Here is a 17,847-nt window from a genome sequence, read left to right on the forward strand (position 1 = left end):
CGAGCCACGTGCCAATTGGGGCAGTAAATTAGGGAAGTAAACACATGGCTAAGGGATTAGTGTGGGAAAGAGGGATTCCACTTCATGGGGCATTGGCATCAGTTTTGGAACCGGGGGGATCTGTACCGTTGGGACGGTCTCCACCTGAACCGATCAGGTACCAATGTTCTAGCGAAGAGGATAAATAGGGTGGTCAGTAGGACTTTAAGCTTCTGAGTTGGGGCTGGGGGGGGGGGGGGGGGAGGGGGCTGGGAAAGTGAAAGCGACAGGGAGTATGGAGTTAAATGGAAAGCAGCAGGATAGCATGTGTGCAGGCGGATTTAAACTTGAGGCAGACTGGGAATGCAGCAAAAAGGAAGGATAACTTAGGACATTTTATGACTTCCAATATCTCTAATGATAAGAAAGTTAGCATTAAGGCACTTTACCTGAAAGCTCGTAGCATTCGTAACAAAGCATGTGAACTAATGGCACAGATCATTGTGAATGATTATGATGTGGTAGGCATCACAAAGACGTGGTTGCAGGGGGGTCAGGACTGGCAGTTAAACATCCAAGGATTTTCGACATATCGAAAAGACAGGGAGGCGGGCAGAGGGGACGGGGTTGCCTTGTTAGTTAAGAACAAAATTAAATCTATGGCACTGAATGACATAGCGTCGGATGATGTGGAGTCTGTGTGGGTGGAATTGAGGAACCACAAAGGCAAAAAAACCATAATGGGAGTTATGTACAGACCTCCTAACAGTGGTCAGGACCAGGGGTGCAACATGTACCGGGAAATAGAGAAGGCATGTCAGAAAGGCAAGGTCACGGTGATCATGGGAGATTTCAATACGCAGGTGGACTGGGTAAATAATGTTGCCAGTGGATTCAAAGAAAGGGAATTCATGGAATGCTTACAGGATGGCATTTTGGAACAGCTTGTCATGGAGCCCACAAGGGAGCAGGCTATTCTGGACCTAGTGCTATGTAATGAACCAGACTTTATAAAAAGTCTTAAAGTAAGGGAACACTTAGGAAGCAGCGATCATAATATGGTAGAGTTCAGTCTGCAGTTTAAAAGAGAGAAGGCAAAATCAGATGTAATAAAGGTAATTATGAGGGCATGAGAGAGGAACTGACAAAAATAGACTGGAAGCAGAGCCTAGCAGGGAAGACAGTAGAACAAAAATGGCAGGAGTTTGTGGGTATAATTGAGGACACTGTACAGAGGTTCATCCCCAAGAAAAGAAAGATTATCCGTGGAGGGATTAGACAGCCATGGCTGACAAAGGAAGTCAGGAAATGTATTAAAGAAAAAGAGAGATCCTATAAAGAGGCCAAGAGCACTGGCAAATCAGAAGATTGGGAAGGCTACAAAAACAAACAGAGGGTAACAAAGAGAGAAATAAGGAAGGAGAGGATCAAATATGAAGGTAGGCTAGCTAGTAATATTAGAAATGATAGCAAAAGTTTCTTTCAATACATAAGAAACAAATGACAGTCAAAAGTAGACATTGGGCCAGTTCAAACTGATGCTGGAAGCCTAGTGATGGGAGATAAGGAAATAGCTGGAGAACTTAATTAGTACTTTGCATCAGTCTTCACAGTGGAAGACATAAGTAATATCCCAACAATTAAAGGGAGTCAGGGGGCTGAGTTGAGAATGGTTGCCATTACAAAAGAGAAAGTGCTAGAAAAGCTAAAAGGTCTTAAAATTAATAAATCTCCTGGCCCCGATGGGCTACATCCTAGAGTTCTGAGGGAGGTGGCTGAGGAAATAGCGGAGGTGTTGGTTGAGATCTTTCAAAAGTCACTGGAGTCAGGGAAAGTCCCGGATGATTGGAAGATCGCTGTTGTAACCCCCTTGTTCAAGAAAGGATCAAGACAAAAGATGGAAAATTATAGGCCAATTAGCCTAGCCTCGGTTGTTGATAAAATTCTAGAATCCATCATTAAGGATGAGGTTTCTAAATTCTTGGAAGAGCAGGGTTGGATTAGAACAAGTCACCCCTGCTTATACGTCAAAAGAAATTCCTAAATATTGCAAGTAAGAATTTGCTGCCCTATTTTTTAAGAATCCCTACAGTGGAGAAACAGGCCCTTCGGCCCAACAAGTCCTCTCTGACCCTGCGAAGAGTAACCCACCCAGACCCATTCTCCTACTACTCTACATTTACCCCAGACTAATGCACCTAACCTACACATCCCTGAACACTATGGGCAAGTTAGCATGGCCAGTTCACCTAACCTGCACATCTTTGGATTGTGGGATGAAACCAGAGCGAACTCACGCAGGCACAGGAACAATGTACAAACTCCACAGAGACAGTCGCCTGAGGCCAGTAATGAACTGGGGTCCTTGCCGCTGTGAGGCAACAGTGCTAACCACTGAACCACCATGCCACCCCATAAAGATTACACCCATCCATTGAACACCAAACCAAACAGACCCACACAGCCCCCTTACCCTCTCTTCCCATAACCCTGCATTTCCCCATGGTTAATCCATTTCTAACCAGCATATCTTTGGACTGTGGGAGGAAACCCAAACAGACACGGGGAGAATGTTCAAACTCCACAAACAGTGATGGGTGGAATCGAACCAGGCTCCCTGACACTGTGAAATAGCATTGCAAACTGCTCAGCCACGGTGCCACCCTCATCAGTTCTATCTGTATTCCATCTTATTCTTCCTGTTCCTGTAACCACCCATTTGATAGGGGATATATTATTCAACAGTAATATAATCCTCTTTATAGTTTTACCTTTGAGATATTTGATCCTTCCTTAGCTTTGGATCTTAATTTATTCTACAATGCCAATATCGTTGCATGTACCTTGAACTCCTTATGTTCTTTGTATTTGTACTTCAATACATTTTTCAATATTTTACTCTCTAACCTGATGATTGCTACCGATTACAGCAATTCATCCTTTTGGTCTGGGTTTAAAGCGTTTAGCTTTTCCATACCTGATAGGCTTAAACCCTCCCTGTACTGCGCTACTTATCTTATGGTTTCTGATTTAGGACCTCTGCAGTTCATAAGATTATATATATTTATACAACTCTATATAAATTGTGTCTCACAAACTTGGTTGAGGCTTTTGAGGAAGTAACCAAGATGATTGATGAGGCCAGATTGGTAAAAATTGTTTACATCAACTTCAGTCACATCTTTGACAAGGCTCTGCATGCTGGACTAATTAGTAAAGTTAGATCACATGGGATTCAGTGTGAGTTTGCCAATTGGAACAAAATTGGCTTAACGGCAGGAGACAGAGAGTGATAATGGAGGGTTGTTTTTTGGACTGGAGGCCTGTCAACAATGGTGTTCCACAAGGATTGGTGCTGGGTCCACTCCTCTTTGTCATTTATATAAATGATTTAGATGAGAATATAGGAAGCATGGTGTGAATGACACCAAGTTTGTGAATGACACCAAGAATGGTGGTATAGTGGACAGGTAAAAAAGATTATCTAAGATTACAAAGAGATCTTGACCAATGGGTGGCATAGTTAGCATTGCTGCCTCACAGTGCCAGGGACCTGAGTTAAATTCCAACCTTGGGAGACTGTCTGGGGTGTGGAGTTTGCACATTCTCCCTGTATCTGTGTGGGTTTCTTCCGGGTGCTTCAGTTTCCTCCTACGATCCAAAGATGTGCAGGTCAGGTCAATTGGCCTTGCTAGGTTGCCCACAGTTTAGATTCCCTAGTGTGGAAACAGGCCCTTCAGCCCAACAAGTCCACACCGACCCTCCGAAGAGCATCCCATCCAAACCCATTCCCCTACATTTACCCCTGATTAATGCACCTAACACTATGGGCAATTTAGCCTGGCCAATTCACCTAACCTGCACATCTTTGGACTGTGGGAGGAAACCGGAGCACCCGGAGGAAACCCAAGCAGATACAGGGAGAATGTGCAAAGTCCACACAGACAGATGGGAATTGAACCTGGGTCCCTGGCACTGTGAGGAAGCAGTGAATGTTTAGGTATGGTGCATTAGTCAGGGTAAATATAGGATAACAGGGTAGGGGAATGGGCCTGGATGGGTTACTCTATGGAGGGATGGTTTGGGCTGAAAGGCCTGTTTTCACGCTGTAGGGATTCAAGAAAATTGGGTCATTAGCTGAAGAATGGCAAATGGAGTTTAATTTGGATAAATGCAAAGTATTGCATTTGATAAAACAAAGACAAGACTTTATAATTAAAAGTAGGGACTTGGATAGTGTTGTAGAACAAAGAGACCAAGGCGTTCAAGTACATAATTCTTTGAAGTTTGCATCATGTAGAGATAGGGTAGTTAAGAAGGCATTTAGCATACTTGCCTTCATTGCTCAGACTTTTGAGTATAGGAGTTGGGACGTTATGTGAGACCTTTTCTGAAGTACTGTGTCCAGTTCTGGTCGCCATGTTATAATCGAGAGTGTGGTGCTGGAAAAGCACAGTCGGTCAGGCAGCATCCAAGGAGCAGGAGAATCAACGTTTCAGGCATATGCTCTTCATCAGGCTTGTTATAGGAAGGATATTATTAAGCTGGGGAGGGTCCAGAAGAGATTTACCATGTCTGGGAATGGAGTGTTTGAATTATAAGGAGAGGCTGGCAAGGCTGGGACTTTTTTTCACTGGAGTGTAGGAGGTTGAGAGGTGACTTTACAGAAGTTTATAAAATAATAAGGGGTATAGATAGGTGAATGGCAGGTGTCTTTTCTCCAGGGTGGGGGATTTCAAGATTGGGGACATATTTTTAAGGTGAGAGAAGAAAGATTTAAAGAAGACATAGAACAGTACATCACAATACAGGCTCTTCGGCCCTCGATGCTCGCCTTCTATCCTACTCTAAGATCAGACTAACTTACATACCCTTCATTGTACTAACTTCCACGTGCCTATCCAAGAGTCACTTAAATGTCCCTATTGTGTCTGACTCTTCTACCACTGCTGGCTGTGCATTCCACGCACCCACCACTCTGAGTAAAGAACCTACCTCTGACATCTCCCCTAAACCTTCCTCCAATCACCTTAAAATTATTTCGCCCCATGACAGCCATTTCCACCATGGGGGAAAAAGGACTATCCATTCTATCTATGCCTCTCAACATCTTGTACATCTCTATCAAGTCACCTCTCATCCTTCTTCACTCTAATGAGAAAAGTCCTAGCTCCCTCAACCTTCCAGTCCAGGCAGCATTCTGGTAAATTTCATATGCACCCTCTCGAAAGTTTCCACATCTTTCCTATAATGAGGTGAGCAGAACTGAATACAATATTCCAAGTGTGGTCTAACTAGGACTCCATAGAGCTACAGCATAACCTCATGGCTCTTAAAACTCAATCCCTCCTGCCAATGAAAGCCAACACACCATAAACCTTCTTAACAACCCTATCTACTTTGGTGGCAAGTTTAAGGGATCCATGTACTTGGACCTCAAATCCCTGTATTCTTTCATACTGCCAAGAATCCTGCCTTTAACCCTGTATCCTGCATTCAAATTTGACCTTCCAATGTGAATGACTTCACACTTTTCCAGGTTGAATTCCACCTGCCATTTATCAGCCCAACTCTGTTTCCTGTCAATGTCTCGCTGCATCCTGCAACAGCCTTCCACACAATCCACACCTTTGTCATTGGCAAACTTACTAAATCACCATTCCACTTCCTCATCCAAGTCATTTATAAAACTCAAAAACAGCAGAGGTTCCAGAACAGATCCCTGCAGAACATCACTGGTCACCGAGTTCCAGGCTGAATACTTTCCATCTACCACTCTCAGACGTGATTGACGATGCTCTCCACTGCATCTCCTCTACGTCCCGCTCCTCCGCCCTTGAACCCTGCCCCTCCAAACACCACCAGGACAGAACCCCACTGGTCCTCACCTACCACCCCACCAACCTCCAGATACATTGTATCATCCTTCGTCATTTCCGCCACCAAGCGTATATTTCCCTCCCCTCCCCTATCAGCGTTCCAGAAAGACCACTCCCTCCGCGACTCCGTCAGATCCACACCCCTACCAACCCAACCTCCACTCCCGGCACCTACCCCTACAACCGCAAGAAATGCAAAACTTGATCCCATACCTCCCCCCTCACTTCCCTCCAAGGCCCCAAGGGATCCTTCCATATCTGTCACAAATTCACCTGCACCTCCACACATATCATTTACTGCATCCGCTGCACCTGATGTGGCCTCCTCTACATTGGGGAGAGGGGCCGCCTACTTACGAAACGTTTCAGAGAACACCTCTGGGACACCCGGACCAACCAACCCAACTGCCCCGTGGCTGAACACTTTAACTCCCCCTCCCACTCCGCCAAGGACATGTAGGTCCTTGGCCGCCTCCATCGCCAGACCATGGCAACACTACGCCTGGAGGAAGAGCGCCTCATCTTCCGCCTAGGAACTCAGTACCGCCTTCTTGACCTGCAATCTTCTTTCCGACCTCTCCGCCCCCACCCCCTCTCCACTCTATCACCCTCACCTTAACCTCCTTCCACCTATCGCATTCCCAATGCCCCTCCCCCAAGTCCATCCTCCTTACCTTTTATTTTAGCCTGCTTGGCACACCTTCCTCATTCCTGAAGAAGAACTTATGCCCGAAACGTCATTCTCCTGCTCCTTAGATGTTGCCTGACCTGCTGCGCTTTTGCAGCAGCACATTTTTCAGATCTACCACCACCCTTCTATGGGCCAGCCAATTCTGTATCCAGACAGACAGGTTTCCCTGTATCCCATGTCTCCTTACTTTCTGAATGCCCCTGCAATAGGGAACCTAATCAAACGCCTTGCAAAAATCCTTTTACACCACATCCACTGCTCTTCCTTCGTCAACATGTTTTGTCACACCCTCAAGGAATTCAATAAGGTTCATGAGGCATGACCTGCCCTTCACAAAGCCATGCTGACTATCTCTAATCAAATTATGGTTTTTCAAATAATCATAAATCCCATCTTTCAGAATCCTCTCCAATACTTTGCCCACCGCAGACATAACACTGACTGGCCTATAATTCCCAGAATTATCCTTATTCCCTTTTGTGAACAAGGGAATAACATTTGCTACCCTCCAATCATCTGGTACAACTCCAGTGGACAGTGAGGACACAAAGATCATCGCCAAAGGCTCTGCAATCTCTTCCCTTGCTTCCTGTTGTAACTTTGGCTATATCTCATCTGGCTCAGGGGATTTATCTATCCATATGTTTTTCAAAATCTTCAGCACATCCACCTTCCTAACATCAACCTGTTCAAGCATCAGTCTGTTTCACACTGCCCTCAGAAACGTCAAGGTCCCTCTCAGTAGTGAATACTGAAGCAAACTATTCATTGAGGACCTCTGCTACTGCCTCCGACTCCGGGCACAAGTTCCTCTACTATCCCTAATTGGCCCTACCGTCAATCTGGCCATCCTCTTGTTCCTCACATAAGTGTAGAATGTCTTAGGGTTTTCCTTAATCCTATTTGCTAAAGCTTTTACATCCCCCATTCTAGCTCTCCTAAGCCCATTCTTCAATTCCTTCTTGGCCATCTTGTAACCCTCTAAAGCCCTGTCTGATCCTTGCCTCCTCAACTTAAGTAAGCTTCTTTTCCTCTTGACTAGATGTTCCACATCCCTTGTCACCAGAGGTTCTTTCAACCTACCATCCCATTCCTTGCCTCAGTGGGACAAACTTGTCCAGCACTATCAGGATGTGCTCCCTCAACAACCTCCACATTTCTGTTGTGCATTTCCCCATGAATCCCAGCTCCTGTCTAAATGCATTGTAATTCCCCCTCCCCCAAATAAATACTTTCCCAAACTATCTGTTCATATTCCTCTCCATGAATATAGTAAAAGTCATGGAGTTATAATCACTATCACTGAAATACTCTCCCATCAAGAGATCTGACACCTGGCATGGTTTGTTGCCAAGCACCAAATCCAATATGGTCTCTCCCAGTCGGTCTGTCTACATATTGTGTCAGGAACCATTTGACACACCTGACAAAAACTGCTCTATCCAAACTATTTGAACTAAGCAGGTTCCAATCAACATTAGAGAAGTTAAATTTACCCATAACAACAACCCTGTTACTTCTACACATTTCCAGAGTCTGCCTCTCAATCAGCTCCTACGTGTCTTTGTTGCTATTGAGGGCCTGTAGAAAACTCCCAATAAAGTGACTGCTCCTTTCCTGTTTCTGACTTCCACCCATACTGATTCTGTAGACAAACCCACCTCGATGATCTCCTTTTCTGCAGCTATGATACTATCCTTGATTAGCAATGCCATTCCTCCACCTCTTCTACCTTCCCCACCACCACCCCAATTCACTTTGAAACACCTAAACCCTGGAACAGCCAACAATCATTCCTGCCCTGTAATATCCAAATCTCTATAATGGCTACAACATCATAGTTCCAAGTATTGATCCATGCTCTGAGGTCGTCACCCCTATTCCTGATACTCCTTGCATTAAAATAGATACACTTCAACCCATCACACTCACTGCACCTTTTCCCTATCAAGTGCCTATCCCTTCTCGCAGACTCTCTGAACGCTGTATCTGGCTGTTCACTACCTACTCCATTATCTGATCCGTAACTTAGGTTCCCTCCCAAATAGCTCTAGCAAACCTCCCGCCCAGGATATTGGTGCATCCCCCTCCTCGCCCCCACAAGTTCAGGTGCAACCCATCCTTCTTGTACAGGTCTCACCTTCCCTAGCAGGTATCCCAATGATCCACATATCTGAAGCCCTCCCTCCTACACGAGCCCTGCAGCCATATGTTCAGCTGCATTCACTCTCTATTCCGAGCCTCATTAGAATGTGGCACCAGTAGGGGGCAATGTTTTTGACACAGACAGTGGTGCATCTGTGAAATGAACTTCCAGAGCAAGTGGTGGATGCAGATACAGTTACAATGTTTGAAATACATTTGGATAGGTACATGGATAAGAAATGTTTGGAGGTATATGGGTCAAGTGCGGACAGATGGGACTGGTTTAGTTTGGGATTATGGTTGGCAGGGACTGAAGGGTCTGTTTCCATACTGTACAACTCTATGACAATATGTCTCAGTACAGATCAGGAGAATGAGGCCAGAAAATCATTTTTCCTAGTCCCTCACCCTTTAGGGTACTTTAGCATCTGTGGAAATCCAAGCTCTTGCTTGTGACAAGCTATTTCAATATTCAGATTTCAATGGGGCAGAGGGGGAATTTTAACCCTTATTTCCCAAAACTATGACAATGTGGCTGGCAAATATAGATGTTCCTTAAAGACATTGGTGATAGGCTCACCACAGTATTCCTTCCCAGATAGATCAAAGAATGATAAGAGAGCCTCAAGTAAATGCCAAAAAGAACTCAATAACTAATTAAAGACATTTTCTGTTTCTCATAAAGCTGATTTTATGCCTTGAAGTTCTATTTCCAACATTACTTTCCGACATAAGGTTTTGCTCGGAATGTACTCATGGTCTCACCATGCATACGAAAATCAATTTATTCAGTAACAATTATTGTCTTCGTATGCGTCACATTTCTCAGAAAGTTAATCATGTAAGCTCTCAAACATACCCATCAGAACCAGGCCTAGACGGGGTACTGTCAGATGACATAGAGGACACTGATGCAACTGACAAAGGTCTTGGAGTTGACGGCATTGTGAAGGATCGTACCATTGAGCGAGGCCGGCTTCCTCTGCGCTCATCTGGATTTATAGGCTGGGAGTAAAATATTCATAATGTAAAAATACATTCAATTTCTGAACATATTATGCTGTCAAGATTAACTATATTTTAAGGTTTCCTCAACTCCTTGAATTTGAACACAAGTCAGAAACATATGATAACACTTAGGATAGATCTGGTTTATCCACCAAGTGTATGTAAAAAATGAAAATTGGTGCAATATGAAAATCACTCTCTTTTTCACCCTGAATGCTGATGTCATCGTATTCAGAATAAAGAAATGTACACCGCGGAATAGTAGCTCCCAAATGCCTTGCTGAATTTGAGAACATGTTCTTAGACAGCCATAGCTTTTCAGTTAAGGTAGGAGCCAAGTAGTTGCTAAAACTCTGAACAGATGATACCATTTAGTGGACAAACTGCATATAAAGACAACAATGGCAATGTACTTACATATTTAATACTGAGTTGTAATATTATGCCATCTGAAAAAGCTACTGACATTTGCTATCCAACTAATGCATGTGTAATTCTGTGTGGGTGTCTGATATCTGTCTAATGTTTTTTATTCACTCATGGGAAGTGTGTCACTGTCAAGGCCAGCATTTATTATTATTCCCCTTCAATAAGGCACTAATAATGATTTTTGAAATGTGGCAGTCCAGGGTACAAATAAGGAGAGAGTTCAAGGATTTGATCCAGCAATAGTGAAGAAATAATTCTATATCAGTGTAGTGAGAGACTTGGAAGGGAACATGCAGATGGTGGTTTTCCCTTGTATCTGTGGTCCGTGTCCTTCTGGATAGTAGAAGTCACGGATTTGAAAGGTGCTATCGAGAGTTTCCTTGGTTAGTTACTGCAGTGCATCGCATAAAAGGTGCAGACTGCTATCACTGTGCATTAGTGGTAATGGAGTGAATATTGAGGATAGTGTGTAAATGATGTGAGTCAATTTGTTTTGAATGGTGCCAAGCTTCTTGAATGTTATTGGAGCTGCTTTCATTCAGGAAACTTTTCCATCACATTTATGACTTTTTGATGGTGGACAGGCATTGAGGAATTACGGGTTGTGTTACTCATCACAGAAGTCAAGTCTCTGATTTGCTGTTGTAGTCACAGTCTTTATATGGCCAGTGCAGTTCCTTTTATTGTCAATAGTATACCCCACAAGGTTGACAATGGGGTTTCAGTGATTATAATGTTGTTGAACATCAAGGGCAATAGTTAGATTCTCTCTTGTTGGAGATTGCCTGGCATTTGTGTATCATGTTGTGCATTTGTTTCTTGGCACTTAGCAGGCCAAATCTAGATGACATCTAGTTCTTGCTGCATATAGATATGGACTGTTTCAGTAGCTGAGGTGTTGTGTGTGGTGCTGAACATTGTGCAATCACCACTGAACACCCCCACTTTTGATCTTCTGATGGATGGCTATAACATGTCAATGGTGAGTGTGACCATATGGCCCCATGCTATCATGAATTTAAACAAACAAAAGATACTCTGAAGTGGAACTGCTTATGTCTTAATTGACATAGTTTGTAACATCAAATGCCTAATAGAGAAAGCACTTTTAAAGAAAAATTAATATGTTACAGGCTTATATCTGTATATCACTTCAGAATTAAGTTGTAGTTTTGTACATTGATAAGATTTAATTCTTGTTGTGTGACCCTACATATCTGGAGAATGAAGCAAGTGCTTTTTTTAGTTAACTTGTTTCAGGCATCAGCAGCAATCGTGAAGTCAAACTTTTACAAATGATTCCTTTAAGTATATCGATAGACTCTGGCACTCTCTGGAACACTTGAGCAAATCAATTTGTCATAAGCAAACATAAATCACCTTGCAATGCTTCATTATCTTAGCAGAGCACTTTAAACCAACAGGGAAAAGCTATAATGACAAGGATGTTCTCATAAGTGACTAATAACTAGTCTGGAAACAACAGGAAATGATATCGATGAGACGACCATCGCTCTTGAGAAACCAACAATAAATCTAGCCAACCTAATACAGTATGCTGTTCATTCACTGGTTAGCAAATAATGAGTTCCAGGATGCCACTGACCATGCACAGTGACTGAGGTTAGCAAGAATTAATGAACTCATAGCAGTTAGGTACGTAATACCTATTGCGGTCTCTTAGCTAATCAAGACTGAAAGATCTGTTAGAACTCCAGCCCATGTTTATAGTTGACTTAAATCAAGTTTAGAGTGGTGCTGGTAAAGCACAGTAGCTCATGCAGCATCCAAGAGCAGGAAAATCAACGTTTTGGGCAAAAGCCCTTCAGATTCCTGATGAACCACTCTAATCTTGACTCTGATCTCCAGCATCTGCAGTACTCACTTTCACCTATAATTGGCAATTCTTACAATTAAAGTTAAATCAAACACCCCAAAACAACAAAGAAATTCTGAAAAATTATGGATTCTGGAAATCAGAAACAAAAACTGAAACTGTTAGGAAAGCTCAGCAGATATGGCAGCATCTGTGGAGAGAAAGCAGAGTCAATGTTTTGGGTCCAGTTTGTAGAACAGTTCTGAAGAAGGATCACTGGACCTGAAATGTTGACTCTACTTTCTCACCTATACTGCCGGTGCTTTTGAATTTTTCCAGTAATTTTGGTTTTTGTTTTGACTATATAATTACACTTGTGGGCATGTTAGTGGGCTCAATCCTAAAAGGTGGTCAAAATTGAGGCTGTCCTCACTTCTCTCATCTCAAGACTCAAGTAGGATAAATGCTGGGTTTTCCCCTCTAACCCATAACCTGAACTCCTCTCACTGGCCTCAGAAATGCACTGCAAAGGTGGCCCCCAACATTTAGCCCTTTGTTCATATTATAATTTCTAAACTCCAAACTATCATTTTTTTCTGAACAAGAATCTAATTTGCATTGAATGAACTAATTCAGGCACTTATGCTTTATTTTGAATTTCTTCCTCTTCAAATGAGGGCCATGCCCTATACTTTGATTTCCTGGATAAGACAAAAGAGCTTTTCATAATCTAGACTGTGAGGATCCTAAAAATGAAAATCATGTCACTGCTAAATCTTCTCTTCTCCAGTGAAAGAATTTCACTGTACAATCCTATAAACTGCAATCCTCATGGATAGGGTGGACCTCAGTGCATTATAACAGTGCAGGCTTAATCAATTAAATTCTAGCAGTCTCAAGGAGTCTGTTCCACCATTCTATTCAATCATAACTGGTTTGTACTTCAACATTGTTTAGTCACCTTCATCCATATTCTTGGATACCTTTACTTAACTCAAAACTTCAGGCCTGAAAATTTTAATTGATATGCAGCACAAGAAAACTTTGCGGCTGAGGGTTCTAGATTTCCACCACCTTGATGTAAAAACTGGATCCTGATTTCACTCTTAAATGTCCTAAATCCAATTAAATGATTCTGTTCTCTACATTAGGATTGCTCCCCCAGATGAAGTAGTTTACTTGTAATTATCCTACTGTAACATTTTTATGATTTTAATCCCTTCAATTAGTTCTTCCCTAAACTTCAAACCTTGGTTCTTGTCAGCCTTTATTTAAACAAAGGACAATTTCTATAGTAGGAGTGCGTTACACAATGTTATCAACATTTTACATTGCTATGATTTTACTGAAAATATACCTAATTCAGTTTGGATGAGTAGTCCAGAATGAAACCCCCTACTTGAAATTTGGATAGTGCATGCTGCTACAAAATGGCAATAACTCACACTGAAAAAAGCACTTGACAAATTTGACATGTGTGGTTGGATCTTAAGTTTTAGATTTGTGGTCAAGTGGAGGTCCTGATCCTGCCAATCACCCGACACTGATTTACTTCAATTAATGACCAAACGGTGGGTGCACCATCAATTAAGAATGGGAGGTAGGCTCTCAAATCTGGAGAGCTTGTAGTCCGAGTAAGAGAGAGTACTTGCTTCTTGAGCTGCTTCCTCAACATTTTTTATAACTTTTCAATGAAAGTGCAACCATAGCAGCCAGGTTACTGTTGTGAATGGTGAACCAGGTAGGCAGGGAAACCCTTACAACATATACTTGGTGTGATGGTCCTCTATCCATTATGGAGAGGTCATATTCTAGCAGCTGGCCAGTTCTTGATACTGCAGAGGCCCCGGTGGTTTACTGGAAAATTCCAGGCAGTCTTTCACCTTTGCCCTTTATTTGCTGTTAACTTACCTGGAATGAGGACTCCCTGCTTACTAGCCCTTCGGCTATGGGAAAATAGGTAAAAACAAGGACTGCAGATGCCATTTGCTTTCCTGATTGCTTGTTGCAACTGCATGCTAATTTTTGATGTTCCATGTACCGATATTCTCAAGTTTTCTGAACATCAACATTTACAAATTCAAATGTAATCTCATACTTCCAAACATTAGATTTCATGTAACCTTGTTCCCAATCATTTAGGCAGCACAGTGACTTAGTGATTAGCACTGATGCCTCACAGTGCCAGGGACCTGAACAAACTTCCACCCTCAGGTGACTGTGTGGAGGTTGCACATTCTCTGCATGGGTTTCCTCTGGGTGCTCCGGTTTCCTTGCCCAATCCAGAGATGTGCAGGTTAGGTAGGCTGGCCATGCTAAATTGCCCATAGTGTCCAGGCTGGACGGATTAGCCATGAGAAATGTAGGGTTACAATGATAGGATTGGTCATGGGCATAATGTGAAAATGCCACATCAACAGTCACCCAAGCCTGGAATCAAACCTGGTGCTGTGAGGCAGCTGTGCTAACCACTGAGCCACCTTGCCAGCCCTTGTGTGGCTCATTATCGATTTCTTTGGGGAAATTCAGACATATTATTTTTTACTGACTCTATTCTTAAAATCTTAAAGAAATTTGTCAACCAAATGTTCCCTTTTATAAGACCATGTTACTTTGTTGTAATCATACTTTGCTTTTCTTGAGTGCATTGTTAAATATTTAATAATAGATTCCAGCAAATTCTTGATGTCAGGCCAACTCCAGGCCTGTTTTACTTGTTTTGTTTTCTCTTCTTTCTTCCTGGAATAGTGAGGTTTCAATTTCTAATTTTCAATCTGGTAGACTGAACCAGAATCTAGGTAAACTTGGGAAATCGCAGCCAGTACATCCACCATCTCTGCAAAAGTACTTTGTAGAACCCGAGGCCATTGTAGGCGATACGGTCCTAGGTATTTACGGACTTTTATTCCCTTAAATATTTCCAATGTATTTTTTCTGTTGATGCTAATTACATTACATTCCCCATTCTTATTAGAATTTATGTTAACCTTTATTACTACAATGAAGTTAAGCTCTAAGCTGTGAAGACAGACACATGATATTTGTTGAATATTTATGCAATACCTTCATTCCCTATGATACTTGTCTTGTTTGCTCTAAGGGACTATTGTTTATTGTGGCTACATGTTTTCTTTTTAACATTCTTATAAAGAAAAGATTGTGAGAGCTTTTATAATCCTGGCTAGTTTACTCTCACGTTCTACCTCTTTCCCCTTTTTGTCAGTATTTTAATGACGTTTTGCTGGTTTCTAAAACATTCCCAATCTTAATATTATTCTTTGCAAAATTATAAGCCTCTCCCTTTTAATCTAATAATATTCATTTCAACCGATCCTTGTGGCACACCAACTGGACTCACCATAAAGCTACAGTGGCTACAAGCGTTGGTCAGAGGCTAGGAATATTGCAATGAGCAACTCACCTCCTGACTCCTCAAAACATCTCCACCATTTACACGGTAAGATAGGGTTGCAATGGAATACTCCCCACTTGCCTGGTTGAGTGCAGCTCCAGCAACACTTATGACACCAACTAGGACAAAGTAGCCTGCTTAATTGGTACCGTATTCACAAATAGCCATTTCTTCCACCACCGACACTCAATAGTAACAGTTTATACTATCTATAAGGTGCACTGCAAAAATTCACCAAAGATCTTTCGATAAAACCTCCTAAACCATGATCACTCCATCCAGAAGGACGAGGACAGCAGAAATGTGGGAACACTACCACTTGCAAGCTCCTCTCCAACCTACACACCATCCTGACTTGGAAATATATCCATATTCCATCATTCTAAATCCCTGGAATTCCCTTCCTAAAGACATTGTGGTTCTAGCAGTACCTCAAGACAGTAGCTCATCAGCAATTTTCAAGGGCAGTTAGGGAAACAGAAAATCTTTAGTAAGCTATGGATCTTTCTTTTCAGTTTTTATTCTTTAACTGAATGCAATTCTGTTGAATGTTTGACTGGCTTAAGTTTTTCTCATTGCTTAGTTACTGTGCGGTAAACATGTATAATATACCATGTTAGGAATTTAGATCTTTTAATACAGAAGCAGATAGATTTTCATTTCAGTTACATGAATTTAACAGTTTATAAAGGTTCAGAAAGCCATTTGGAAGAGTGATCCAAGTACATAATTTCCGACAAAGCATGTGATGCTGTTAAGTGTCTAACTAGATCATTGTGGTGGTATTACCCAATTTGATATTTGTTGTATTGAGTTTATAACATACAGAAAAAAACCAGATTGGAGCCATTAGTGTCGTGGCCTGCTGCAAGGAACAGTTGGTAAGAACAAAAAGTTCAGATGAAAACTTCTGGCGGCACGGTGGCTCAGGGGTTAGCATTGCTGCCTCACAACACCAGGGTCCCAGGTTTGATTCCAGCCTCGGGTGACTGACTGTGTGGAGTTTGCACATTCTCCCTGTGTCTATTTGGGCGCTCCAGTTTCCTCCCACAGTGCAGGTCAGGTGAATTGGCCATATTAAATTGCCCATAGTGTTAGGTGCATTAGTCAGAGGGAATGGGTCTGGGTGGGTTATGCTTTGGAGGGTCGGTATGGACTTGATGGGCCGAAGGGCCTGTTTCCATACTGTAGGGAATCTAACCTAAGTCTACTGCATGCCAGTGCACTGGCACCTGTGCAATTCCAGTTAAGACTGGCCAAATGCTACTGCTCCCCCTTTCCCAATTCAAGTTCTGTTGACTTGTCTAAGCAACTTTTTTCAAAGTGTGAAAAGTGATTTTTTTTTAAAGATCTGGAGTTTTGTATTAAGTAGTATTGCTTTCTCTACACGGAAGTGCCTGAGCAATGAACAAAATTTAGTGAGATAACTAGTGACAGAATGACAATAATAGAAATTCTAATCTGGGGGAAAAACACAGATGAATGAGAACATAATTATAAAGGTAAGGCCTTGCATTCCAGATCATGTCAATACATTTAGGAACTTACTACTTTTGAAAATATAATTTAGGAGGTTCATTGAAGCTTTGCATCTGACAACTTACATTTGTTGAGCAAAGCAACATGATGTATTGTGTGTCAAGTTTGGTTCCTCATCATTGGCTTCAGTGGGTTAGATCCACATTGTGTCCTGTTTAAGTGTACAAACTCAAATTTTCACTTGGGACGATCATTTGATCAGGTCCTCCCATTCTCACTGCTAAGATCCCAACTTTTGTTTTGACTATTGAAACTATTGGTTAAAATCAGCAATTTGGATATAAAATTTATTGAGGAATGTACTATGTGAAAAGCGATTGGCACAGTAGCAGCTGATCAAAGATTTGATGCTAACAGCTCTTCGCATTTTTTCATCCATCATTTGTGACAATGGTTCAGCACGGAAAACAGAAAACTGAAGATGCATAAAAGAAATTAAATATTCAAATTCACGTAGCTGCTTAACAATATTATGTTGTCTCAAAGGAACGTAATTAGTCAATTATCTTGAGTGTATTGGCCATTGTTAAATAGATATATCCAGTAGCAGTATACACAAAATAAAGAACAATGAACAACTGCATTGGTGTAGTTGTTGAAATAGAATATTATCCATGACATCAGAAATAGCACTGAAAAATTTCTTACATAGACTTGAAAAAGCAAACTGGCCTTTAGTTTACTGTCTTGTCTGAAAAGAGAATACGTGTTCTAAGGTAGCTTATCTGTCTTGTACCGGATGATTAACCTGTACCATTATGTTAATCAAATTCTGCCAACTGACTCAAACTCAAGATCTAGATTCAGAGATATTGCTGACAATAGCACAAAGGCAATAAAACATTGAGATATTTAAATGTTAAAATTAATCGACAGAACCTGCTCAGTCTATTTGTATCTTTTATCATTTTTGTAATGCTGGGATAGACTTTTGTTATTGCTGTCCAAC

The 17,847-nt window shown here is 41.8% G+C and overlaps 1 protein-coding gene across 1 annotated transcript in view; it reads right to left on the minus strand.

The window, feature by feature from the left end:
* dock1 (dedicator of cytokinesis 1) overlaps positions 1–17,847 on the minus strand; it is a 594,554-nt gene that overhangs the window by 12,918 nt on the left and 563,789 nt on the right. The window contains exon 48 of the mRNA XM_060841973.1: positions 9,554–9,699. Coding sequence (XP_060697956.1) covers positions 9,554–9,699 — 146 coding nt within the window. The remainder of the gene's footprint in view (positions 1–9,553; positions 9,700–17,847) is intronic.

The sequence above is a fragment of the Hemiscyllium ocellatum genome, chromosome 22, assembly GCF_020745735.1.
Source record: "Hemiscyllium ocellatum isolate sHemOce1 chromosome 22, sHemOce1.pat.X.cur, whole genome shotgun sequence".
NCBI classification, from domain to species: domain Eukaryota; kingdom Metazoa; phylum Chordata; class Chondrichthyes; order Orectolobiformes; family Hemiscylliidae; genus Hemiscyllium; species Hemiscyllium ocellatum.